At 48.8% G+C, this 26961-nt stretch overlaps 2 protein-coding genes across 2 annotated transcripts in view; one reads left to right on the forward strand and one right to left on the reverse strand.

The window, feature by feature from the left end:
• NUP214 (nucleoporin 214) overlaps positions 1-8587 on the forward strand; it is a 43271-nt gene extending 34684 nt beyond the window's left edge. The window contains exons 32-36 of the mRNA XM_032200303.1: positions 727-876; positions 3128-3299; positions 6786-6928; positions 7780-7804; positions 8444-8587. Of these exons, the coding sequence (XP_032056194.1) occupies positions 727-876; positions 3128-3299; positions 6786-6928; positions 7780-7804; positions 8444-8477 (524 nt within the window). The 3' untranslated portion in view covers positions 8478-8587. The remainder of the gene's footprint in view (positions 1-726; positions 877-3127; positions 3300-6785; positions 6929-7779; positions 7805-8443) is intronic.
• An 8511-nt stretch (positions 8588-17098) lies between these two features.
• Positions 17099-25994, reverse strand: FAM78A (family with sequence similarity 78 member A). Its single transcript, XM_032200408.1, has 2 exons — positions 25662-25994; positions 17099-18200 (listed from the first exon to the last, which is right to left on the reverse strand). The coding sequence occupies exons 1-2, from the start codon at positions 25922-25924 to the stop codon at positions 17672-17674; spliced, it is 792 nt and encodes a 263-aa protein (XP_032056299.1). The 5' UTR covers positions 25925-25994; the 3' UTR covers positions 17099-17671.
• Between the last annotated feature and the right edge of the window lie 967 nt (positions 25995-26961).

The following is a 26961-nucleotide window of genomic DNA, read 5'->3' on the forward strand; positions in this document are numbered from 1 at the left end:
CTGTTAGAAATCCTTTCTTAGAACCTATAAACGATTAACTGTTAATGTGAGAATCAGTCACTGCCAACTAGCGTAAATGTTAATTTTTATAGTCATATTCAGATTAAAAATACATTAGTCTTGAGTTTTTTGGATTAACAGGTCTTTGTAATAATCTAAAATTTGTGCTGAGCTGCGTATATGATGTTGTAGCTGCAGCAATTAGTTTGAAATGCTGGGAGACCCACTCGTGCCTTCCATATGCAGCTTTTGCAGATCTACCGTTGTTACATATCTTTGTGTGCCATAACAGCTATTCATAACGACTTCTTAGATGTGGCTTTTGTTTAATTGAGACTGCCTGATTTTGTTATTTCATCACCTGTGAATTAGATTTGGCAGTAAGGGAAAGCAGAAGGCTAGAAAGCATGAAGGAGGGGAAGCAGTGACTAAAAAGTAAAAGTAGGGGAACAAAGAAAAGTTATAAAATCAGCCGCACGTGGCTAAAAGTAGCACTTAAAGACTCGGGAGAGCAAATCTCTTTATTTTATTACGTCTTTAATGATCCACTGACCTCAACCATTAATACCAATTCTCGTTAACTTAGTCTTCCTTTATTGTAGTATTGGATTTTGTAATGAAATAAAACACGTGGTTCACCAGAGAAAAATGTTGATTGTGTCTTGATGCTAAATGGTAAATTGGTGTGCGTTCTGAGCTTCACAAGTATTTTTTTTGTCTCCCCAGATTCTTCAAGCTTATTTGGAAACAGTGGAGCCAAGACCTTTGGATTTGGCAGCTCATCTTTTGGGGAGCAGAAGCCTACAGGCACTTTCAGCTCTGGTGGAGGAAGCGTGGCATCTCAAGGCTTTGGGTTCTCTAGTCCAACCAAAGCAGGTATCTTGTCATCCCACCCTTTATGAAATGTAGGAAATCTCACAAACCTTCCTTCCTTTTTACTGTCATCTGCCCCCCCAGATTGCCTCAGGGGTAGTGGTGATATGTTGTTCATTGGAACTGAATGGCAAAATGTTCATTTTTGTTGATTATCAGGCAAAAATGGAGAGACAGAGGTTCAGAGACAGCAAAGCTCTCCTCTGTCCTCAGACCATTCTTAGAGTGAACACTGATGATGGGAGGTGGTGTTCTGCTCCAGGAGGGTCTTTTGAAGCTTCATCCCTAGGGAAAGCAGGGGGAGGCTTGGTCATCTCTGAAATTGTCTTGAGACAGTGGTGCTTAAGAACTCCCTTTGGAGAAGTGGTGCTTGGACAGGAAGCACTCTGCTTCGACAGGAGCTGTGCTCTGCGTTAGTGAAGTGGCTGAGAGCATAATGATGGTGCTATCAGATCCAGCAGCCGTTTGTAAGGTTTCTCTTAAGTATTGCATTCCACTTGATAGCCGGTTGAGTTTTTTTGTCTCCAGCATACCTCCCATCTGTGTCTGTTGCCAGAGGAGGAGAAGGGCATTGCTGAAGGATGCTCTTATTTTTCTTTTACCAAATGACTGTAATCTTGCTTTTGATTATTTTCATTTCTTGTTTTTTTTTTTCTTTGAGGTGGGATTTTTTGAGAGGTTTGTGTAGAAGAGACATCCAACTAAAAAGAGCCCATCATATCCTTCCAACTTTTGGTTACATTTGCTAAATATTGGAAGAAATTGTGCGTCTTCCCCTCTCAACTGCAGCGGAAGGATTTACTTGATTTGGATCCCCTTTTCTCCTGAATTCATTACTTGGATATTTCACTTTTCTTTCTTCACTAATTGTTAATATGTATTGCAAATGAAAGTGTATCCCAAGCAAAGCTTCAGCCCCTGTGATAAATACTCTAACTTCCTAGAGCTAGAGGTAACAAGATATCTGATCTATGTTTAAATAATTCAGGCCTAGCATTTATTTTTTTTTCCAGACCTTTTGTGTTTACAGCCAAACAGTATCCATTACCTTGTCTCATGGACTGGAATTTCACCCAGGGTATTAAAATGTGCGGTGCTATCCCAGTCCTCAGCCCTAGTCAAACAAAAGAGCAGGTGTCCTTCGCATTCCACGGTGTCAATTAGAAACAGGCCAATAATATCAGTAGATGAGCATGGAGTAAAATCATCTGGGTAGAGGTTGGTTCAGAGCCGCAGAAGGCAGCTAAACCCTGAACAAAAGTTGTCAAGGGCAGAGTTCAGTTCTTGGTGTCCTGCATGAATCTCGCAGTTCCTGGCATTTAGTCATTGCCTCTTAGTTTCCACCACTTAAGTCAGCATTAGATAATAACCTGTCTGCTGAATCTCCTTGTATCACTGGAGCACCTCAAAACCAACTTACTATTTACTCTCTGATCTTAAGAGATGAGAGGAGCCTTCTCCATTACACCGGGAGAGTTCTTCCAGTTTAAGCACTTCTATGCGTCACTTTCTGTCCTCAGGCAACTTGTACGTCCTTGAAAGGCTTTAGATGAGACCTGTAGCCAGGCTAAAACACTGCCATCAAAACACGGCAGCAAATGCTCATGAAGCTGGCCTTTGCAGAAGCTTTTTCATCCTGCATTTTTATATGCAGTCCCTTTGCACAGTATCTTGTCTAACTGGTGGTGAGCAGAACTTTGCTTTAAAACTGCCTACTTAAGATTTTTTTTCTTGGTACATGCTAGTTTTGTGCTGAAGGATGGATGTCTTTTATAGCAATAAAACCATCAGTCTATTATTACCTGCTATACATGCTTACTATAACTTGATTATTGTGCACGCTTGCTGTCTCACAGCTAAGTACTGGTCTTTTTATGTAAAGCAAGTAGAGAGATTCCTTTGCACTGTGCAAGCATGGATGATATAATTCCACCCTGTAGTACAGCTCTGGAGAATGAGTTGATATTCAAGTGTTCAGCAGGCCCAGAATGTGGTGCTCTGTGGATAGTCTCTTAATTTGGTTGCAGTTCTTTACATGTATTGGGTACTTTTCTTATCCCTGACTTATGTAACAAATTATCCTGCAGTTTGGAAGCTTTGTGGCAGTTACTTTTAAAAATAATGCTGTGCCATGTGACAAGATGAACAGCCCTATTATAGAGGTTGTCTACTTGGAAATCTAATTTTTCTTCTTTCTTTCTGCACTATTGTTTGCTTGATGTTCTTGTCCCCTTTTTGCCTCTGTTTTGCTCAGGTGGCTTCGGTGCTGCTCCAGTGTTTGGCAGCCCTCCCACTTTTGGGGGATCCCCTGGGTTTGGAGGGGTGCCAGCATTCGGTTCAGCCCCAACCTTTTCAAGCCCTCTGGGCTCGACGGGAGGCAAAGTGTTCGGCGAGGGTACAGCAGCAGCCAGCGCTGGAGGATTTGGGTAAGCCAACCAGGGTCCAGGGTCTGGGAACGTAACATCCTTGCATGAAAACTACTCTTATGCTTAGTTTCCCCTCCGGTAAGATAAGGAATGTATTCTGTGCTTGAACGCTAAGCTCTAAGTGTCCTTGTTTCTGTCCCTTCACCCTGCCCCACAAAAAAAAAAAAAAAAATCCAAAAGGAAAATGGCATAAACCAAAAACCTTAACCCCAAAGGAAATAATGTGTATGATCTCATTTTAATGCTGAAACTACTATGTTGAATCTTTAGCTTTACTGACTGGGAAAAGGGGGGGAATGTGAGTCATCTTGTGTGTGTAAGTGAAGGCAGGAATATTTTCTGTGCACACTTGATGTGTTCAAGTCTAGACCTACAAATTATGCCAAGCAAGGAAAGTAACAGATCGTCTGTGACGCTGTCTAGCCACCTTATCCACTTGTGAGATTTGGGCTGGAGATACTAATGAGAATTCAGCCTGTTCTCTCACCTTTGGAGGGTGGGAGGAGGAACTTGTAACAGCCTGTGGTCCCAGAGTGATTTGTTTTTATCTCGCATTGATTGTTTTTTACCTGATTCTTTACCTCTTAAGCTTGTGCTTGGCACCGAAGTAGACAGCGCTTTATTTACTGAGATAAAGAAGGAATAGAGAATTTCAAACCTTGCAAAGCAACTTGTGTAATAGGCAGCAAACTCACCTCTTCCACACGGCCACCAGCAAGCAACTCTCCATCATGTCCTATAATTATATTGAGACTGAACAGACCCAATTAAAAACAGAGAAACTTGGAGTGAAAAAAGGAAATGGGTTATCTTCCCAATCTTAGTGTTTCCATATTTCACAAGTGTTTGTCTTTGGTTTTGGGAGGAACTACCTTTTACGTAAGGCACATTAAACATCCTGAAGTGTACCCATTGATCCCCCGCAAGGTCAGGCAGATACCCATCTGCCATCCTTGAGCTGTGGGAGCCTTCAGCTAGGTTCTTTAGCAACGTCCTGAACTCTGGTGCAGCAAATTGGTGAGTCCCTTTGGAAAAGTAAAAACAGAGGCAGCTTTATTAGATCCCTACAAAGAAGGTTGCGCTTGTAGAGATGACTTTACTTCAATTGGTATTTTTGTTCAGTTCCCACTTTCAGCCACTGTGCTGCGTGATTTTGTACTGAAACTGGATGCACTCAGTGAAAATGTTTGAAGTTTAAAGATGGGAACTTAAAGCTTAAAGAACAAGGAGCACTGAGATCTAAATGGAGGCCTTGCATAAGGAGTCTGCAGACTCAAGAAAGAAAATTCAGTAGCTTAACTTGTGGGAAGTTTGGGGAGTTTCTTCTCTATTAGAAAGGTGCAACCTTGGTCTGATACTTTCAGAACTGCCTGAGGAATTTGATTTTCGCTTTAAAAAAAAATCAAAATTAGTGTGTGCAAAATCTCTAGACAACCTTGCAAATCTTGTTGTAAAGTTTTAAGCAATTGTTTAACTCTGGAATATAATCTAGCATCTGTGCAAGACTTTTAAGATCCCACATCCAGTGAAGTTACTTGCAAGTACGTTGTGCAGTATTAGCTCCAAGCTCCTCAAAACACCTTGCTAACTTAAACACGTGGTTCAGTGCTCCTTCAGTTCTGAAGAATCTGCATCACTTGATAAATAACTTAGGTACCAAAAATAGAAACCACTGCACTTCTGTAAAGTCTGAAATTCAGACTGTTTGTGATGATAAAGGTTTTGCTGTCATAAACTAACCTCAAGTGCATCTCAATTCAGTTTTGTTTAGGAGCATTACAAAAGACCTGAAAATCTGGGTGAGATAGGTATGAATTGTTACTAGGCAATGACTGTATCTCACGTCTTTTATATGTTAAAAAAAATGTCCATAGCCTAAACTGCTTCTCTGCTGTGCTTAGCTTTTTTTCAACAGACAGCTTCTTATAGTTGCAACTGGAAGAAGTAGTTTGAACCACACTTCCCTGTCACTTTTCACCACTGCTTCCTTTCACCGAGTAGACGTGATTTGTGTATTTCATGGCATAGTCCTGAGGAGACAGAGCACTGTAAAAGCCTCTTGTTCTCAAATACATTCCACTACCTGGCTCCTTTTTTAGTAAAAACAACAAAAGCTGTTCTGTCTTTGCTGAGAAAATCACATTTGATGTTCGGAGATGAAGCTGTCTGCAAGCTGCATGGGTCAGAAGCCAGACCAGAGGTCCGGGGGTTGGTTAACAGGGCCGGAGGTATAAAATTGCTAAACCACCCAGAATAGCTAATGCTGTGTATGGAAGTAGTGTGTACAGTCAGCTGCATCTAGGATAGGAGGGATGACGTCCTTTACCAGGTGAATTGCTTGTCACACTGCTACAAGGGTTGTCCTGTATCTGGAGAGATATGTTTTGATGTTTTTGTTGCATTTTTTTGTATCTCTCTTCTAGATTTGGATGGATGGAGAGATGGGTTAATGTGCTGTCGGTTCATATTTTCTCTCAGGGATGACAGGGCGTGTGTGAAGCACAGCCTTGCAAAGCTGGAACACCATTTAACTTGGCCCCCAGTCTGTGCAGAGCAGGACTCGTACTGGATTAGCGTTCGTAGCGTTGTGCGCTTGCAGGTCTCTTAGAGGAGCTTGTCATTTGAATAGTTTGTGTCTGCATTTCGCCTGGTTTAAGAGAGAAACACTTGAAGCTTCTATTTGAGTGCACCTCTTACATTCAGAATTGGAAGTGTATGTGGGGGGCAGAGAACTATAATGCATATCATGGTCTCATTAGCGTGTCATGCTGATAGCTCTATAATGCTTGGTTGGATAAGTGGGTGGAGAAGAGACCAATTTCCATATATAAAAATGTATTTCTTTTTTCAGTCCCCAAAAGCAATTAGGGAAATAATCCAGAAGTGGTGGGGAAAAGTGCTAGGTAGGTGCAGATCTTCAGGAAAGCAGTGGAGCTTTGTGTACTTCCAAAGGGACTGGGGAGAGAAAGGAATTGAGAAATCTGCAGACAATCTCCATGGGCAATGAGTAAGGCACTATCCGAAAGTTGTAATTCTGAGTTCTGCAGCTGGGCTATGCTTTATGCTCTGACCGTGAGCAACTCGTAGCAAATGGCTGCTTGCTGTCGTGTTTGTGAAATGAAATGGTGCTGTACTTCTGAGCTTGAAGGGTGAAAAATAACTCAGGGTGAATTAAGATACCGCGTTTGATGGCTGGGGTTGGTTTCGCCAAGCGCTTGAAAACGTACCCTGTGTAAGCATGAACACATCTGCCCATCTCCCAGGTATCCATTAAGAAAGGGAACTGAACAGACATTCCAACAGTCCTTCCCAAACCAGGAAATCCGTTTCCAGAATGAACAATTATAATTCTTCATATCAAGGGGTCTTGCTCTTTTGATGTATCCTTGGTTTAAGGAATGCACTGTTTTCATTGTGGGTGTGGGGACAAACTTCCACTATATGTGAAATGTGCTTGTAAACACAATTTTTCTCTTTAAACTGCAGGTTTGGTGGTACCGGTAACAATACAGCATCGTTTGGCACGCTAGCAAATCAAAATACCCCGACGTTTGGATCGCTGTCACAACAGGGTACCGGTTTCGGCACGCAAAACAGTGGATTCTCAGCTTTTGGGACAGTTGGAGGAGGTAGGAAAAGATACAGGAAAAGAACCTAACATGTCGTAGGTCTCCAGGTTTCCCTGGAACTCGGGTGTGATTACTTAGCTCTCTGATCTGTTTGAGCCTGGTCCTGCTATAGAGAAGTCATTGCGGCAGAAGTCAGCTTCAGGTTGGAGTCTAGTGTCTCCTCAGGCATAATCTCATGATTCCCTCGCAGCAAATAAGCTGTGTGGCATGTGAATAAATCACTCTTCTTCTGCATACTGCATCTGATTACTGCTTTTCACCCCTTTCTGTGGAGCTGTTCTTTCTTCTCAAAGGAAAATGTCGAGAAATAATACCTCTTCAGTAGCATATGCATGTGTAGCTGTATGCAAGTACTTAGTGTCAAAAGAACATGCACTGCAAGATTGAGCTAGAACACCAATAGCCTTTTTTTTTTGTTTTTTTGTTTTTAATCTGATCAAGTTCAGTGAAGCAGCTTTGATTTATGCAGGGCTGAGAACAGGGCCTTTGAAAGAAGATGCATTCATTGGTGGTCTGTCACCACTGGCTTGCATTAAGCACAAACTCCATCTTCAGAAAGCAGCCCTCTGTTTTCATGGAGAGGCAAATAAACCAGGCTCATTGTATGCAGTTGCTACTAATAAATGAACATAGCCGATTACCAGTGAAAGCAAAGCACTCAAGAACAGAGGCAAGTCAGTTTTCTTCTAGATGGAGATTTGACTTCCATTGTTTGCCCATCACTCTTTCCCTGGCCTAAGGCAGGAAAGAAATGTTTTTCAATCAGTGTGTGGGAGGGGACATTTACTACACATCTTAAGCATTCATTTTACCTTTTAACATTGATTTTTTTAATCTTGCATTTCTTTCAGGGTTTGGTTTTGGATCAACTAACACGTAAGTAACATTTTGTGTCTAATTCTTCATTAAAAACACAAACAGAACCAGAATAGAATAGTTGAATGGTGTACAAGAGAAAGTTTTGAAAGTAGCAGTAACATACTAGTTCTAACTTCTTTCTTAGTGTCACTGCATAGAGCCCAAAGTTCATGCTCTGAATGTGTGCTTCCCAGTGAGGTTAATCTCTCATATAAGAGAGACGTGATGTGTTTGTTCAAGCTGTTTGTGTGAATCCAGTATCTACTCCATTTGTCAGGTTGAAACAAGGTGTGAAATGAATCACTACCTTTCTGGCTGAGTTGAGATGGTGATTTGCAGTTAAGCACTGGACTAAGGGCTGAATGAAGTTAGCTTTGTGATCCACTCTACCACTGGCTTGCTGGATTATTTTAGCAAGATTCTTAAAGTTTGTTTCCCTGTCAAGTAGAGAACATACATCTCTCCAGATGGTTGGCTCCACAATAAGCATAATTATATCTAGCTAGCATGTGTTGATGCAGTGTCAGGTAAAAGATGCTGGAAAAATCAACACCATCTCAGAGTAAGCTTCTGATACTCAGGACACTAGAATACAGCCTGAGGGAGACTTTAACACTCATTGCTGTGTTTTTGCTTTTTTTTTTTTCTGCTCCACAGATCTTCCTCTGGATTTAGTGGCTGGAGAAGCTAAGAACATCCTGAACTCTCCCGTAGAACTGTGCTGTAGCTCCTACGTTCATGAGTCACCTATGTGATCAATATCCAAACAGCTTTTGTTTTAAATACAAATTCTGACGTAAAAAAAAAAAAAAAAAAGATTATGCTTATTTTTTATGCAAAACTTGTTCTCTATATTAAACTATTTTATCTGCCTTGATATTATTTGTGTTGAAAGGGGTTTATCTCCCTGGATCTTGAAGAAATACATGTACGGTATGATAACCAGTCGCGTACTGGTAGTTTGCTGGTAGCTTTGCTTTTTGTTGTTCTTCCTTATGCCCAGACAAGGGAGTATCTCAAGTCAGTTTCTGATACAAACCAGCACACATTTCTTTGAAGCAAATGACCAGTTATCCTAAGCTCTTAAGAAGGAGCTAAAGTTTGCCCTGCTAATTTTAAGTATAGGATGGGGCACATGCTTATCTCACTGAAGTGCTAAAACTGAGTCATGTGTGAGCCAGAGGCTTAGTGGAGAAATAGGAAATTATCTGAGAAGAAACTGGCAGCGTGCAGAACACGTTCCCATGGCAGTAACATTCAGCAAAGAGGTGGGAAGTAAAAGCTTTCTTGTTTTTACCTTCCTGTAAATTTCACAGAACTCAGAAATTGGAACTCAGGTTATGGGGAAAACTTCAGGCCCCTGAATTAGGAACGTGACCTCCATCCAGAGGCATTAGTGATTTTGCAACTTATGACTTTGGCTGTTGGTGTCTACCATCGGCTGTTTTTTCCTAACGTGTATGAGATTGTACTTTTTCCCTGTAGCTCTTAGCTTCAGTCAATAACGTTTGTGAAATTCTCCTATGTTTATACCCGAACATATTGAGCAAATGTTTTAAAGAATGCCCTGAAGGCGTTCTGGACAAACACTTTTTCTATTTGATGCATCTGACCTCCATGAAACCTCTAAATGATGTAATGGGTTTTTGTTGCACTGTGAAAAATGCATTTGAAATAATGGTTTATGTATTAGCTGAATACATGCAGATTGGGTGATTTTATCTTGTTGGTCCTAATAGGACATTTCGGGGTACTTCTGCTTTTTCTATTTTCAGCAGAAACATTCAAACGTTTCATTTTTTGAATAGCATGCAATACAATGACAAGTGTCATTTTTGGGTTTGGTTGGCAAGTGGGCATGTAATTTGGAATTGTAAATAGCTGATAACACTGGATGTGAAAACAAGCAATTATGAACTAAACGATTGTATCTATCAACAGCTCCTGAAGAAAGCACTTTTTTTTTCAAGTCGACCTAAAAAGTTAGCGTTCAACATAATTCCTGTCCTAGATGTAGAAAGTGTCCTTCATATCTCCCTGCACCTGGGAATGACACGAGTTAGGTTCCCTTTAAAAAGGAAGACCACTGAGATGCGGTGAGTGTTGTGTATAAGGAGGGCTTATTTTTAGATGTGGAGAGGCTTTGCAGGATGCTAGGCGCTCAGGCTTTTACATATGCCCTGGATTTCTGAACCCTGGCACGCGGCGTGTCGTGCTTAAGGCAGCAGTGCTGTGCAGGTTTTGTTCTTCACCTTTCCTTCTAATGGAAGAGGGGGGCTGCCAGCAGCCCTGGGACCACAGCACTGGGACGGAGATGAAAAATTGCTGGTTTGGAGATGGAAATAAAAGCTGGAGAGAGTGAAGTGTCTGCTCCCAGTGTGTCCTCCTTGACCATACAAAATTTCTTAAGGCCTAGAGGTGATATCGCTGTTCTGTTTTCCTTCCTCTTTATAAATAGCAGCTGGCCCGAACCACTGACCTTAAATTCTTTGCGTTAATCTCCCATCGCTGTGGCATGCGACACCTCCTAGCAAGGCCGTATCAGCTGTGCTCCCCCAGATAGCGAATAAACCTCTTGCTATGGAGAAGATTGGCTTGGTAAGAATGCGATGTTGGCATGCTGAGCCATTTAAAGTTTCTCTGTTGGAATGATGGGAGCAGTTGGGGGTTGTCCCTGCCGTGCTGTTTGGTACCTGCTTAACTCTCTTTCCCTCTGCAAGTGAAAGGCCAGAATAATTACTCCAGGTTCTGTTCAAACGAGTTGTTTTCTTACAGTGCTTCTGAGATCATGGCTGAAACGAGCCAACCCCCTGAACTATCTGCCCTTGAGAAATGGGTGCTGCTCCTGGTTTCCATAGCAGCTGCTGGAGGAGCTGAGCAGCACAGCGGCTGATCGTGACCATGAGCCTACAGGAATATGCACAAAACGGCAAAGTCAACTCTGAGAAGTCTGCATTTTTATTAGATGACTCAAGAGCTTGGCGAGTGTGTGCGCTGCCTGGTTGGCGGCTGCCAGGAGCTGTTGTGGTCTGTCATCGGGGTTGGGTGGCCTCCGATCTCGTGGCCCCCGTCCAGTGCTCGTGGACAGATGTCCACCAAAGAACAAAGCTGCTAACGAAGTCAGCTCCCATCGTGGCAGACCCGGTGAAGAAGCCAAGGACTAGCAGGGCTTGGAGCCCTTATGTCCTTAGCTCTGTTGTCCGTGCTGGTTGATCTTCAAAGAAATAATGGCAACTCTTCCAGGACTGCTCGGAAGGAGCTCATCGCTTTGTCTTGTGGTTGTGCCTTTTTTTTGGCTGTATCAGTAACAGAGGAAATCTTCCAAGGCTTTTCTCAAAGGTGGAGATTCTTAATCATTTTTGATGCAAGAAAACCAGTTATTTATTTATCCACCTCGTCCGAGATGTTGAGTGCTGGTGCCGCTGTGCCGTGGCAGAGCTCTGGCGGTGGTGCTACAGACGTGGGTGGGGGGAGCCCGAGGCGCGGGGAGGATTTCCTCAACCTCAGAGAGACCAGGCTGGGTATTTCTGCTTCCTCAAAGGCTGAGAGAGCAACAAAGAAAAAAAAAAAGGCTTTATTTTTGGGGATGGAAGGGATCACGTGTAGCTTGATCACAAAGAGGAAAATTATTTCATCTCTTGTCTTAATTGTTTTTGCATTATAAGGTTTGGTGTTCCAGAAGGTGGGTGCCTCACGGAGTTCTGGTGGTCTCACTGTGAGCCCCTCGCCCTGTCTGCCCATGCCCCTGTCCCTGCCAGGCCCACGGGCTGAAGCGATGTTTTATTTATCCCTTCTTGGTTTTCATGGGGCCTGCCCTTGTGCATCGCTTTCAGCATTTCATGCAAGGGAAAATAACCCTGCACGAGGCTTGGGCACGGCAGCGTTTGGTGGCGCTGAGGGAGTTTGTTCCTAAATAAATGTCACGTTGAGCCCCAGGGGCTGGGATGAGGCAACAGCAGCTCGGCAGGGCTGAGCAGCCCTCCTCCAGCAGGGAGAGGAGCCCTCTGGTCCTCCTCATGTCCCCCTACGAGATTTTTCCAACTCGCACGGGCACTGGAGAGGTCTCTGGAGCAATTCCAGGGAGAAGGAAGGCCCCAGGGACTTGGAGCCATTGAGAAAAAACTGAATGTTCCCTGCTGTGGGGTGAGCGTGGACATCTCGCCGTGGTTTTCCCCTCTGCACACCTGCGTGTGCCCGTGCAGTTTCGGCTCAGCTCCCTGATGGGCCCCAGGGTTACTCATTGCGTTTCCTGTCTCACACCGTCCACACCTCGTTTTTCTGCAGCTTTCAGGAGGTCGCAAAGCTCCTCTGCAAGCACATCTGGCTCCTGCTGGAACGCCTGGACTCCTCTGTGCATGCCTTTATCACGGGTGGGCACAATTTGTGCAGCCAGCGCCTGCAGCTGAGCTCGCAACGCTTCCTGCAAACGAGATTTGAATCAAGTGCCTTGCCAGCCAGCTTCTTCCTCAAATAATACAACCGGGTTCTTCATGCACCCAGCTGCTGCAGTAGGCACCAGGAGCTCAGGGCTGTGAGCTGTGCTCTGCCCTCAGTGCTCTTTACTCCTGCCTAAGCACAGCATCCTTCTGGAAGCACCCTCTTTTGGATAAGGGGGCTGGAGTCACGCAGTGCTTGAAGAACTGGGCTGGTGGGAAAGGGTCTGCCTTGGGCAGCTCTGCTTTGCAGGTGCCAGGAGCTTCGCTGCTGCCAACGTGCTGGGTTTAAATGGGTGTTAGGACACCAGCAAGGTCAGAGGTGAAACAAGCCACTAATATATTTTGAATGGAAATGGAGGGAGCCCCAAAATTATGGATTGTTGTAGTTTGGACCTGGCTTTCCAGCGCTGCTCTGCTGTGTTTGCCAGGGCTCCGCACCCACCAGGCTGCTGGGGGCACTTGGCTAATTTTCAAAGGCAGCCTCAGGAGCCTTGATGCCGGCTGTTGGAGGAGCTCTGTTTTAATTGTGTGCACGCAGCGCATGGCACAGCACGGGTTCTGAGCGGATATTTCAAGGTTCTGCAATCCATGTCAGTGCGTTGCTGAAAAATATTTGCTTTAAAGCTTGAAAACAGGGAGGAATAAAATTGGTGTTTGCAGCTGCTGCATGTGCACAGCTTACCGAGATGTGAGATAGAAGAAATAGGAAACAAAACCTGATTTGCGTCAGCAGAGGGAAGTCCCCTGCAAAAAGTTCTGGGCAAGGCTGGTGGAGGCAAGCAGGGTATTTCTGCAAATCGAGGAACCGTTGCCTGTCTGCTTCAAACCAAGGTTAGAAAATCACGAAGCGAGCAGTAAAACCTCTAGAAAGGTGCGGCTTCAGCTGGAGCCTCAGCATCTGTGAGCGCACAGGCAGCGGGGATTTATTCCAGCATCACCCCGGCTCTGCTGGGTCTGGCAGCCGACGTCCTTCCCCCTCTCCTGATCCTGCCAGGAGGTTTTTAGTGTCTCCGTGCAGACAATAAGTGCCCCGGCGTTTTCAGGGTGTCACCCAAAGCAGCTGTGCACTGCCTCAGATCCCCTCTCCCCCTCCTCCCTCCGAAAGTAGGACATCTAAATTTAGCCTGCTATCAACAGATGAGGCTGGAGAGTTTCCACTGTGGAAACGAATCCCACTCAGAACCTGTCCTCTCTTCTTTGTGGGCTCCATCCATGCAAATTCCTTTCCTCGAGCCGTGCCCTCCCCTGTGCTTTGCTTCCCCCCTTCCCCTGCAGTATTCGTGCCTGTTACGCCGCCGTGTGCTGGCGTAGCCCCGCCAAGCAGGGCACATGGCTGTTCATGTTTCATGCCCACATGCACCCTGGCGTTTTGCAGGCTGGGAGCAGCTTGGCTGCTGCTGGCAGAAGCGTGCCAAAAAGGCTTTGGGGCTACAAAGGCTGGCTATGACCTCAGAAGGGTGTAGCAGGCTCTCCTTACTCCAGGCAGGTCACCTCTCTGCAGATGCAGCATTCACAGCTACCACTCATCTTCTGCTAAAGAAGCAAGCAGCAGCAGGGAGCTGAGCTGTGGAAGTTCAGCTGCTGTCTGCCCGCGGAGCTGCTCCAACCACAGCAGCGCCGTCCTTCCATCACAAGGCACGCGGCAGCCTGGTAATGAAAAATGCAGGATGCTGGCTGGTATTTTTAACCAGAAACCTCCTCGCTCTATCTGATGCAGCGTAAGAGCTGAAACAGAGAGAAAATGTGCTCCTGGTAAACAGGGTGTTTATCAGTCTTGAAAACGTGCGCGCAGAGGTGGTGGAACTTCTTGGGTAAAAACAGCCACCGCCCTAACGACACCAGGCAGACGCGTTTGAAAATTTCACTTTATTTTTATTTTCTGTCTGTTATAAAAGCAGGGTTTTGTTTTTACATCGCCGTAAGTGTCCAGACTTGGTACATCGTGGTTTTGTTTTCACAGTATCTCTGCAAGACCAAGGACGATTCTTATTGCTGCGCCGCGAACCAGGGCAAGGATGGCCGGGAGGACGCGGTGCTCGGGCAGCCCTGGGGTGCTGCCGGGGCTGGCCTCGCTCTCTGCTGCGCTGGCTGAACAGAACTAACCCTCCCCACCACTGCTCAGTACCTTGGTTCGCTCTGCTGGGCTCCTGGGTGTTGGGAGCTGGAAGGTGGGGAGAGCAGGAGCGGCGCTGGGTGCCGCAGGTGGGGGCGGTGAGGCTGCCGGCCCCGCTGGGCAGGGGCAGTCTCAGGTGCAGGGTGCCCCGTGGTGGTGCTCCATCACCCCCCCCCCCAGGGCATCCCCTTACACCCTGGCTTGGCTGCATCAAAGCTGCCCGAGCAGGAGCTCGCTTTGCCTCTGCTCGGTGCAGGATGCCCTGGGTCCCCATCCTAACCAGCCCCACGAGCAGCGGTGTCTACAGCGCCCGTCACTTCCAGCCACCGTTCCTCTTGTATTCAAACGATCTGTCCTCGTCAGTTTTGCAATGAAGCAGCATTGGAAAGACATCACTTTTAATCACAAAGCATGAAATCTCAAGACAGGCAGCATCCCTTTTCTGTGCTGCGTCTGGTGGTGTGAATGGAGGTGGGGGGCACGTTTCAAACTAGGCACGGGATAAAGGCGTTCTTTGGGAGGGGAGAAGTCCATGCAAAGCTGACCCCGACGTGAAATTCGAGTTTTATATTTACTACTCAGCTGGGTCTGTTCAGTGCAACAGGACAAACTAGCCAGGAGGTTAGCATTGAATTGCATGGATGCATCCAGTCCACCAGGTAGAGGGAGGAGGAGGAGGAACCAGATTTACTTAACGCACTGGGAGAGACTGAGTCCAACACAAAGCTAAGTGGAAAAGGACGTAGGTGTTCCCTGAATGTGATTTTTGGTGACTGAGAAGAAATCTTTCCTTGGAATTCCTTTGTGCAGCTAATTAAGACAACCGGGTCTGCTTTTTTCGACCCATGCTGACATCAGTGAGAACTGTAAGTACTCAGCACCTGGAGACAAAGTGAATACCAGACATAAATACCCCTTCTACTCCCACCCACGAGACTGCCCAGAGTGCATCTAAGCAGTAGCCAAGATGTGTGCAAGTGTTATCAGCTATTCCCCCCCAGCTCCCGTTTTGTCCTCTTCTGCGTGTATTGCCTAGGAGAAAATACAGACAAGTCCCGAAGGGCTGTGCCAGTGGAGCTGTAGTTAGGGTTTGAATCCGTGTAAGAAAATGGAGTTTAATAGAGAGAACGACTGTGCAAGTCAAAGCCTCCCTAGCCTCATCCTTTATAGTCCTGAAGCCTAGATTTAGGTAACCTTTGGCTCGTGGATTTGGGTTTGATCCAGTCCGTTTGTCTGCAAGCTGCTTGTGATGCTGGACTTCCTACCGTGAAGATCTCCCCCGTTGAGGGGGGAGAGGGCAGCTCGGCAGCTGAGCATCTCTGGAAGTGGTGCGAGAAGGAGGACGGCCTGCCCTGGGCATGGGGTAAGTCGCGGGGACCCCATATCCTTGTCTGCTGGTTTGAGACTGCCGTGGGGGGGACAGATCTTCTGGGCAAGCTTTCCCCAGGCAGGGGAGATATTGAACCTGTTGCCCAAGTAGATGATATGGCTTTGGAGAAGCAAGGAGGGAGAATTTCTTGTTGGTAATGTCCCGTGTGGAAGATGAAGGGAGCAATAGCAGCTAATCGGTGCCTCTCTGAAGGGAGGCCTTTCAGGAGCCCTGTCCGGACCAGCTAGGCCGGGCCAGGCTCTGATCTTGGGCGCTGAGCTCTCCTCAGTCCTAGCTCCTGAGGCCTTTTGTGACTAGGAGGAAGAAACGTTATCTTAGTGGAAAGAGCTGCAGAGGGAAGGGGAAGTGGAATTCCTCTGCCCGTGCGCTGTGCCCGTCCCCTGCCAGCTGCCTCCCCTCGCCTCCTTCCTCGGGAGCAATGCCTCTGGTTACCTCTGGAGCCACCTGGACACGGTCTTTGTTAAAACCTACCGGTCCTGCCTCCTGCTCCAAATGCACCTTATTTCCTGGAGGATCTACACCCCATGCTTTCCCTGCTTGCACCACCTCGGGCCTTCTCCTTCACTGCAGAGCCCTGTGCCACCACCAGTGGGTACGGTCCCACCAGCGGTCCTGCCTGTGCCCCATTCCTGAAAGTCGTGTAGATCATGAGGTCATCTGGAAGAGAATGATCTACCAACCCCAGCATGGTTTGTACTGGTAGGAAGAAGAGTTTTTCGTAGGTTTGCTTATAGTGTTTGCTAGGAATAGGTGCCTGTTGGTTTTAGACATGGCCGTTCCTGAATTCTGGCTGTTGCTGGGTAGACCTGGTCGATAAAATCTGCCCTTGCATCTCCCCAGTGGCTCCAGAAGGATCCCTTTTACGCCCTGCTCTTCTTACAGCACTATTGTTTGGATTTCATGGGAATATAGGGCTGCAGCACCTCACCCGACCACCACCTGTGCCGAGTCAGGCGGCAGCAGGCCCGTGGGCTAGCCGGGCCGAGCATCCCCCTCTCCCCTTGTGGCCACGATTCCAGCTGTGGGCCTTGCCTGTGAGATTATCCCACGTTGTAATGCCGATGGGAGACTGGGAACAGAAAGCGCAAGCGGTGCGAGCTTGCTCCCTATCCCTTCCGCGAAGCAGGAGATGGCCTAGCAGCTCCCACTCAAAAGCCATTCTACAGCAGGTTTATTTGCATTGCTTTGAAACTGGGATTACTTCCATGCTTCCTTGTTCCATGTTTTAAAACCAGGAAGATTTATTTCTCTTTTGATCACGCTTTGTGCCCTTTTCATCAGCCTGTGACATGCTCACAATCTATTCCTTGCTCCAAAACTTTTTCCCCAAAAATTCTGTAGAAAGGACATTCTGCCTGGTGATAATTTTTTTGTTTGTTTTTTTCAAACATAGCTTTAAGGCAAAAGTTTGGCAATGCAAAGCAAAGTCTACATAAGGCCGCATGACTTGGATTTGCAACTCAGAACCTTACAGCTTAAAAAAAATAAATCCCTATCTTAAATAGTCAACTTTTTGCTCCAGGAACTTGTTTCGTTCTCAACCAAAATGAAAAAGAAAAAAAAAAAAAAGATTCTTAAAATCCCAAATAAAATGTTCTTATTGTTCTGGGCAGTCTGGACAAGCTAATGAGACTGAAGTTCAAACAGTAACTAAAGTAGGGAAGAAAAAAAAGAAAGCTCTACGGATAGACATCAGTGTTAGTTTCTTCCCTTAGGAATCCAGTGATGAGACAGACCCCAGTTCAAGGTCTCCTCTTTAGCTTTAGCACAGTGAAATCCGTCCCAATGGGAGAAGGTAGAATGGTTGCATTTGTTGAATGACTAAAAAGTGCATTTTGATTTTGCTCAGATTACACGTGTTATTCTAATACCTAAGTGATTGTTTTGCTTTGTTTCTGTGTTTGTTTGTTTGTTCTCCCTTCTGGTGCCGGGACGCCAGGTTTTTATTATCGGTGTTTCGGAGGTATCACCACAAGCGGTGGTCCATCCTTTGGCCTCCACATGAGTACCTGAGCATCATTGGCATTGGGTTTGACAAGGGCACTGGGTGGTATTGGCTCATTCTTGCTAAGGACCTGGGGCTGCTCTTGAGCAGAGGGCTCCTGCAGCTTGGCACGCTGCCCCAGGGGTCTGCTGGGGTTTACCTCTATGCCCAGCCTCATGCGCCATTTGATAGTCTGCAAGGTCACCATCTCGTTGGTGGCTGTGTTGGTGGCAACCAGCCAGGTGGTGAAGCTCTGATCCCGGTGAATGCTCGTGAGCTTGGCCACGTTGCTCTCGCTGACGGGCACGGCCCACGTCACGCTTGGGTAGAAGTTGTCGTTCATGCTGATGTTGAACTTGGACTCTTTCTTTGTGGGCCCCACGATGGTGCAGGTTTCTGTCGTGTTCCCATACCAGGGGTAGTTCACTCCGTCTGAGTCGCTGATGGCCTGGATTTTACCGTCCAGTAGGTCTGGAAGCTCCCAACTTGACCTGCCATCAATCATCAACAACGAGTTATGGATAATGCATTAATTAATTGCTTTAGAAACACGTGAGGCTTCAAGGAAGGAGAGGAAGTAGTTGTGAATGCGCTCCCCCTTCAACTTTTACTGGAATTTCTGCCCTCCCTGCAGGCAGAGCTCTTCCCTGCCATTAAAAGGGTGTTTGCAGATTTCCAGGGCTGATGGTGAAAGTCTGACCCTACAGGACCATGAGCTCCTTGCAGGGACTGGCAACAGCTGGGGACATGCTGGTGTCTGAGGGAGGCTGCAGGGGGAGGTTTTTGGGGAGCCACAGCCCCTAGAAAGCCCAGCACTACAGGGATCCCCCTCAGGTCCTTGTCTGGGGGCAGAGCTGGTGGGCTCTGGGTTAAGGGACAGGGGAGCTGAGCTAAGCTCTGAACTAAGATTGTTCTTGAGGACTCAGCATGACCATAAAGCGTCCCTGCTCCTTGCTACCTCCCGCCCCAAGGGCTCCCGTTTCCCCTTTCAGCTCTGACTTTCCTTGAGCCCCGGCTGGTAAAACACTTCTTATCTTTCTGGGTGAGCCGCTGGCCCTTCCTGCTGTCCGTGTGGCGCTGGCAGTGTAACCCATCCCTCTGCAGCCCTGGCAGGAGCCCGGTTCAAAGGCTGTGCGCGGGGCTGGGATGAAGTTACGGTAATCAGAGAAACAGAGGGCAGCTGGCTGTAAGGCTGCCCCGGCCCCTCGCTGGTCGTCCTGCTCTGTGCTTGCGAGGCTGGCAGAAAGGTCAGACTTTCTAGCAAGAAAGTAAAGTGAGAACAGTCCTCTGTCACCTTACAGAGCTGGTACAGAACTGTTTTGTTTTTTACTGACTTCCAATCTAATGTTTAAATGGCCAAGGAGAAGTAAATGTCTGAGCTAGAAAAAAGGGGTAGATACTCGCAGCCTAATGGTCTGAATTTTGGGGTAGACCTGTGTGGTGCCAGGAGTTGGACTCGAAGATCCTTATGGGTCCCTTCCAACTTGGGATATTCTCTGATTCTGTAATTCTAATGGCACCAAAACAGCGCGACCATGGCCCACGTGCTGGTAATTTGAAGACCTTTTTTTTATGACTCAGGCTGGCCCTGTGGCTCAAATTCACCCCGGCCACCTCCAGCTCCTGCCAGGCCCCGCAGATGGGTGGCACGGGGAGCGTCCTGCTGCTGGGGCTGGGAAAGGGGACACGGCACAACAGCTTCCCTGCTGGCATCTTCCCTTGTCCCTGCTGTGGTGCTCAGGCTCCAGGATTTGTGCTGAGATGCTGGGTTTTGGGAGGGAGATGGGGGGGCTGCATCGGAGTTCACCAGGGTGCTTGTCATGGCCTTCACCCAGAGCACAGTGTTGCAGCTTAAAACAGCCCTTGGTTGGAGCTGGTTGAGGGACAGGGAAAGTGTATTGCTCCCCTGGTCTGTGCAGGGTGGCGTGGGATGAGCTGCTCCTCTCCACCGCCTGGCACTAATGTGGCCATCTCGAAAGGCTGGTTGTTAATTAGTTAATGACCGTGAAGTGCCTGCGTGTTTGTAATCACTGGCTCGTTCGCTCGTCAGCTCTAAGCATCTGGCTGTAGCTGGAAGACACCTCGCAGGATTTATTTCATGGATTTTTTCATGGGAGTGTGGGCTCCTGCAAAAGTCTCCTGTGGGTGCCAGGGCAGGTGTTGGGCTGAGGCTGCAGCAGGTGCCGGGCTGGGGTGTGAGGCTGCAGGATGTGAGGCTGCGGGATCAGAGCTGTGGGATCAGAGCTGCCCACTACGGCACTGGACTGCTGCAGCCTTCTGCACCCGAACCTGCAGCCAGCAGGCAGAGGGAGTCCTTTCCCTGGAAGAAAATGCGTACCCAAAGCAGCCAGAAGGAGATCCCCGAGCTGCCCTGCCAGGAGCCCTGCTCCAGCTGGGGGATGCTCACAGGCTCCCCTCCAAATCAGAGCTCTCCAGGCTCGCTGCACCCCTCTGCAAAGAGACCTGGGGAGGGAAGAGCTGGTGGGGCTCTGGATGGACTCAGCTGTCCCGGGGAAGATGAACCAGAGGGCATTGGCCACTGAGCTGGTCCCTGCCATGCAGCCTCATCCCTGAAACATTTCAGGGGCTCTTTCTCTGCTTACAGCAGACCTTTTAGGGTCCTTTTCCACAGGCCTGATTCTCAGCTTGACTGCGGCCCGGGGATGAGATGTGACAATTTCCTGGAGGCTCACGTAAGTGACAGATGTGGTGTGAAGGTGCGGAGATGGAGGCTGCGTGGATGTGGCCGTGCCAAAGCAGGCTGCGAGGGGCTGATCCCCCCAGCCTGGGCTGCTTCCTGGGCAGGCGAAAGAAGGGCAGGACAGCCACTAGAGGCTGCTTTAAAAGCTGGGGATCCTCCTGGAGCTTCCTGCCTCCATCTCCACTCCCTGCGAGCACATCCAGGCTGCAGGCCCTGCTCAGGGTCCACACAGGATCAAGGAGGGGGAGTAGGGCCGGGCTGGGCTCAGCAGGCAGGGGCAGGAGGCCACTTGAAGAACCGACATGGTCCAGCCTCAAACAAAACCTCCCTGTCAGAGCCCCAGAGGCTGTGCTCGGCGTGGCCTCAGTGCCTGCTCTGCCTCAGACACGGCGTGGGCAGGGAGCAGGAGGAGGAAGCCGGCCTGCCTTGCTTTGAGCAGTGCTCTGGGCCTAATTTGAGTGACTGCGGTTAACCCTGAGGTTTCAAAGCCATCACACTTATGTGCAGCGCTTAGTAACAAGGAAAGAAAGAAGTGGGGCCTTGTGAGGATCCTGTGACTGGACCAAAAGGAGAGGCTGCATGAGGGCTGCTGGTGGCTGCCCCTTGCCTGCTGTGGCAGTAGCCTTCCCTTGCAGGGCTCATCTGTGTTAAGTAATGTGCCAGCAGCCGGCCTCTGGCTGGCTTTGGGAAGAACGCTATGGAAGGATCTCTGGCTGCATCAGCATCTTTCTGTGATGGTGTCGAGCCAAGGAAAGGCCAGAAAGTGCCCAGTAAACACTTTGCTGACAATAGCAGGGAGCAGGCAGGAGAAGGCACCCACCTATCTGGTTTCATCGGCTCACTAGGGCTGAGCAGCTCCAAAAGCGGTAGATTCCAGCTTGTGATAGTGACGAGCTTGTTCCTGCCGCTCTGAAACCTTCAGTCAGCACGAGCATCACCAGAGACCAGAGCATTTCCGCTGACAAATGTCCTCTTGCTACCAGGAGGAGGGCGTTTGAGCTATTTCTCATGGCCCAACAGCAGCCCTGCTGCTGATAGCCGTGCTGCTTTAGGCAGCTTTACCCCCCTGCTTCCCGTTCAATTACATTTCTTCCTATTCTGCTACGAGAATCCAAGCCCCCAGCACGTGCTGGGGGAGTCAGTGTCTTGTGCAGTGGCAGCAGCCCCAGGCACGGCAGCCTCTGGCTCCATGCATCCACGTGGGTGCAGCGAGCTAACCCATCCAGGCAGGCATCAGGCACCCGTGCAGCCTCAGCCCCTGCGCCTCAAAGCCAGCTCCTAATCAGTCACAGGGCAGATGAGCTTGGAGAACCTCGTGCTTTCTCGTGCCTTTCCTTTCCACCAGCTCCCTGACTTACAAAGCCCTCCTTGGATGCAGCCCTTGCTTGGTGCAGGCAGAGCCATCGCTCCCCTGACTCCCTGCCTCTCTGTGTCAGGGTTGGTGACTGGCTGAAAGGAGGAAAACCTGATATTCAGAGCTGCTTAATTTGAACTTGTCCTTTACAGTGTCTCTCTCACCTACTCTGGCACGTCAAGCAATTCCAGCCAGGGTTACGGTGGAGAACAGGAAAGAAATTTTAGATGTGGTCGCGGTCTCGCCAGCCTGTCCTCCAGCCGTGTGCCTCCCGAACCAGGGTGCAGGTAGTAAAACTCCAGAGACCTGACACTAAGCAACCGGGAGGGATTGCTGCTGGTTTAGCTGAGCGGGCTCATGTTGGGGCTGGACAACCTCTTTAGATGGGGTTAGAGCCACAGGCCACGTAAGGGCAGCAAAGCCTTTCCCTCAGCCCCTCTGGAGGGGCAGCTACAGTGATTTGTCCTCAGCTGGGCAATGCAACCAATTTTTAAATCATTTTTTTGGTGAATCCTTTTTTGGCTGTTTTCCCTTCCAAGGACCAGGGCTCTATTCTTTTGACAAGTTGCTTTCTCGAGTTCATTGTCTCTCTGCTGCAGGGCACGGAAGATTTAATCTCGCAGGAGAGAGATGCCCGTTAAGCTGCAGCGACGATGCGGTGCTGCCCAGCCGTCCTGGTGAGCCTGCCGGGGGAGCAAATCTACCTGAAACTTCCCAAGATTCTCAGCTGATTGCATTCAAACTCTGATTTATTTCTCGCTCTGTTTTGCATATCACCATCTGCGCTGCTCCTCGCACGTCTCCATGGAGATGAAGAAGCACGACTGGGTGATGCCGTCCCCAACGCTGACGCGGGTCCCACAGGGTGCCCAGGAGATGCTGCCCGGAGCTGGGTCCTGCTGGTCCCATGAGGGCTGGACCTCTGCGGCCTGATCCTGATGCCCCATGTTGTGCCTCCCTGGGGGAGGAAGGTGCTGCTGAGGGTAAAACCCTGCTCGGGGTGAGCAGTAACGGCAGCACTGGGACTTGGGGGTTTTCCACAGTTCTGCATTGAGAGAGGTCAGAGAGTGCTTCCACTTCCTCCTGCCAAGGGTGCTCGTGTTCCTGCCAGCACATGCTGCCTTACAGGCAAAATAACCCCAGCATTTATGTGTGAGCTGAGCTTTAGTTATTTTCCTCTCCTTCCATTTAAAAACGCTGCATTTAGCCAAAAAATTGTCAGTGCAGCTTTAAACGCGTGTCGAAATTATCCCCTCTGTATCTAACATCCGTATATGAGTCTTATGCACAGCTCCATCTGCTCCAGTATTTCTCAGCTGTTTCTGTCCTCAGCGTAAGGGCAGCTTGTGCACAGCCACCAACTGCAGCGGGCAGGAGTGAAAAATGAATCTGAAGCCTGCTCTAAGCACTGAAGCCCAGGTGGACCAACTGATGGCATTTATTTGGAGTTTTCTGTTTACCTGTTACCACAGTGATTTAAATAATAATAATAATAAAAAAAAAAATGGTTGTTCCAGTGGTGTCTCTTCATTATGGAAAGCTGGGACAAGCAGTCCGTTGGCATAAATCAATGCAGCTCCATGGAGGTCAGTGGAATTATCTTGACTTGCATCAGCTGAAGGCCCACCCTTTCAGACAGGTTTGTGTCCTGTCCCTGGCTCTATAGAGGTCTCCCAAGAGTATGTTTCGATGGCATTGAAAGAGGCCTTTCTTCCCAGTCACCTTTATTTACAGCTTTCCGATGGTGACACATGTAAAGAAGCCGGGTGGAGGAGCAGGCCAATCCTGAATTGGGGCTGGGCAGCTCTTCGGTATCAGCGAAATGTGCCTGAACCTCCCAGGGAGAAATCTTTCTGCTTCCACGACTTTCTGGATAATGGCTCTCCTACACATCTGCAGTGTTTAATTCTGACTACCTGTTTACAGCTTTTAGCTGAAACTTTTGTCTATGGCTCTCAAAGCATTCCAGCAAGGGAAGACTGTACCAAATCCTCCCTTAAAAATAGGGAAACTTGGGTGCAGAGAAGTAAAGCAACATGCCTGGGGTTGCAATCCACAGCAGCACTGTCTAAATAGCTCTCTGCCCTGCCCTCCTTATTCCAGTGGATGTGAGCTGTATTTATACACACCGGACTTTTCTGTTTTCCTTGCAGCTGCTTGCTGAAGGCAGGATTTCTAAATGAGCCCGAGAATTACACATGCAAATCCTGAAGGCCTGGAACTGGGAACATCTGAGCAACAAATTGTCCTTGCTGAAGATGGTTTTGGAGCCAAAAAGCCTACAGATCTCAGGCCTGTTGTAAGTACTTCTAGCATCAAGGTAAGCTCCTCTGCTCCCTTACTGCTCCTGCTTTTGCCAGGTGCTGGACTTTGCATCTCGAGGCACTTTCTGCTTGAGCAGGGAGAGGATGCAGGGATGGGGTGGGAACAGTCTGTGGCTTATAGCTGCTCCTTGGCGTGCCCTTCCCCACGGCCTGCATCTTCCAACACGCATCTGCTCCGTGCCTGAGCTGCTGAACCTCTGCCTGCATCTGGGCTTGCAGGCAGAAGGCAGGCGAGGGCTGGGATGCGCACGCAGAGCAGATGCTCAGGCCTCCAGGAAGGCACTGCACCACGTCCGAGTTTGCCCTGCTCCCTAGCCCTCCGCATTCCCACCCTCTCTCAGCCCTCCCTATTCCTCTATTTTTTATGTGAACGACTCGTGAGCGGCCGAGCCAGCATCCCCCTCCCGCAGCGCCCTGGGGATTAGCAGCCAGGAGGGCTGCTTAAACCCGGCCTCTGCATCCTTCCTCCGTGCTCCCCGAGGAGGCTGGGCAGCATCGGGGCCTCCGGCCAGTGACCCCACTGCAGGCAGGGTGCTGTGGGGCCAGGCAGGTCCCTGCTGCACCCGCAGGCTGCCTGGCACCGTGAGCTGCAGAATCGCTGCTCTGTGCAGGCATTTGGCGAGCGGCTGCTGCCGGTGTAACCGTGGGCCAAAGCCTGCAAGGACGGTTGGTGAGCAAACCAGCGGGGGAGCAGTACCGGGGGGAGGGGGGGGGGGAGGACTCCTCACAGCAGGGAGGTGACATTTTAATTTGACTCATTCTTGCCTCGCTATGACTGTCTGACCGGCAACACGGGGGGGTTTGGAGTGCAAACAGCCCCTACTTTCCTCCTACCTTACCTAGACGTGCACATTCTCCCTCTTACATTATCCAAAATGAGGCTCACGTAAAATTTTGACCCTCCTCCAAGGGTTAAATCATCAGGGGGGTTAAATCCCCTTTGCTCTCTCCATGCAGGCTCCCCGAAGCGAGCAGGATTCCTCCTGCGCTGTCAACGTGCGCTGCCAGAGCTGGGGGCTGTGGCGCTGGCCGCTGATGGCACACTGCAGCAGCAGCACGGCGTGCCACAAGTGTCAGCCTCCGGGCTTCCCTGGGGCTCGTCAATGCGCAGTATGAGCCGGGGAGGGATGCAGAGGAGAGGAGCCGGCACTCAGGACCCCCCCTCCTCGTGCCAAGGGTGTTTCAGAGCGGGGGTGCCCTTCGCAGGGTTGAGGGAGACCTCGGATCGCAGACCTGGGATTTCAGCCCCCCCCAGCGCTGCTCAAAAGCTTTTGGGAAATATGGTGCTGCTCTGGGTCGCCAACAGAGCACATTTTGGGGTTAGCGCTTGAGTACATTCCCCTTAGAAGAGAAGGACACCCACTGCTTTAAAAGGTGCAGGCACAAGCTCTCATTATTTTTTTTTTTAGCGTAGGAGAAAGTCCTGTTAAGTTTCAGAAGAGCTGGCTTTTAATATCAAACCAACTGGGTTATTGACTTTGGCTTAACCCAGCGCTCCCCAGCCAGGCCGTGGCTCTCCTGCTCTTCCTTCCCCTTAGGCAAATGCCCCCGCACGCGCTCTGGAAATACTTACATGCCCTGCTCCCCGTAGTGATTGTAAAATTCCATGTGGCTGCACGCCTGGATCCAGCCCACGATCCAGGTCTCCTTCTTGGGGATGGGGGGCACCAACACTTGCGCAGAGGCTCGGAAGTGAGGGGTCCGGTAGCGCAGGACCACGCTGGAGGACTCGTCGATGCTGGTGGGAATGGGATCGATGGAGGCTTTGACTTCAATCACTGAAATACTTTCCCGGAAAACTTTGGATTTGCAGCTAATACTCTGAATACAGCCCATGGCATACCCTGAATACAGTCCAACGCAGCTCCTAGGGTACTCCAGCAATCCTGGGGAATATTAGGCATTGAAATTATCTGGTGCTAGATCAATTACAGATCTTCTTGGGTTGTAATCTCAGAACCGATATCCATAGGATAGAAAATTCATCATGTAAAGCCTTAATTTGAGTATCTGTCTTACAAGCACTGCTCCTATTTTGAGGTTAGCTGCACTTCAGAAGCAAAAGGGCCTTTAATTATTTTTTTTTCCCTTTTAATGACCCTTTAAATCGTTCACTCAAACAGTCTTTGGGTTAAAAAAGAAAAAAAGAAAAGTCTCTCGAGTTCAATAAATAACGGTGTTGTTCTTAGATGGTATGTTTAGTCCTTCCTTTTCTCAGATGCGGTCTGTCATTCCCCGTCAGACATAGGACTGGCCGGTATTTCCCTTTATTCTTTGGATGAAAAGCAGAATGTTGATAGACACATCTATATAAATAATGAAATAGTTTTTAGCCCCAGCTTGTCACAACCGGTGTGGATTTCCACTTCCTGACTTGCAGTTGTTCACAACTTCCTTTCGCACAAAATTACAATAATAACAGAAAAAAAAAAAAAAAGCGACGGGTGGAAAATGCAAAAAAAAAAAAAAAAAAAAAAAAAAGTAGCCCGATCTTCGATTTTGGAAGCTCCTCCACCAGCGCTGTCAGGGCTTCGGGTCGGTTCTTTTCCCTCTCCTCCTTTTTTTTTTTTTTTCTTTTTTTTTTTTTTTTGGTTAATTCCTTCCCCCTTAGAAATAGCCGGCACCATAAATCCCGGCGGCGCTCGGCGGGGCTGTGCGGCGGGGCAGGAGGCGGCGGCGAGCCCCCCCCGCTGCCCCCGCCCTGGGGCCGCTCAGCGCTGCACAATCGCCTCCCGTGACATCCCGGGGAGGGGGGGGGGGTCCGGCCTTCCTCCTCCTCCTCCTCCTCCTTCTCCTTCTCCTCCTGGGCGAGCGGCGTCCGCAGGGGTGTCCGACCTTCCTCCTCCTCCTCCTCCTCCTGCTGCTGCTGCTGC

Source organism: Aythya fuligula, chromosome 19 (genome assembly GCF_009819795.1).
Source record: "Aythya fuligula isolate bAytFul2 chromosome 19, bAytFul2.pri, whole genome shotgun sequence".
NCBI lineage: Eukaryota > Metazoa > Chordata > Aves > Anseriformes > Anatidae > Aythya > Aythya fuligula.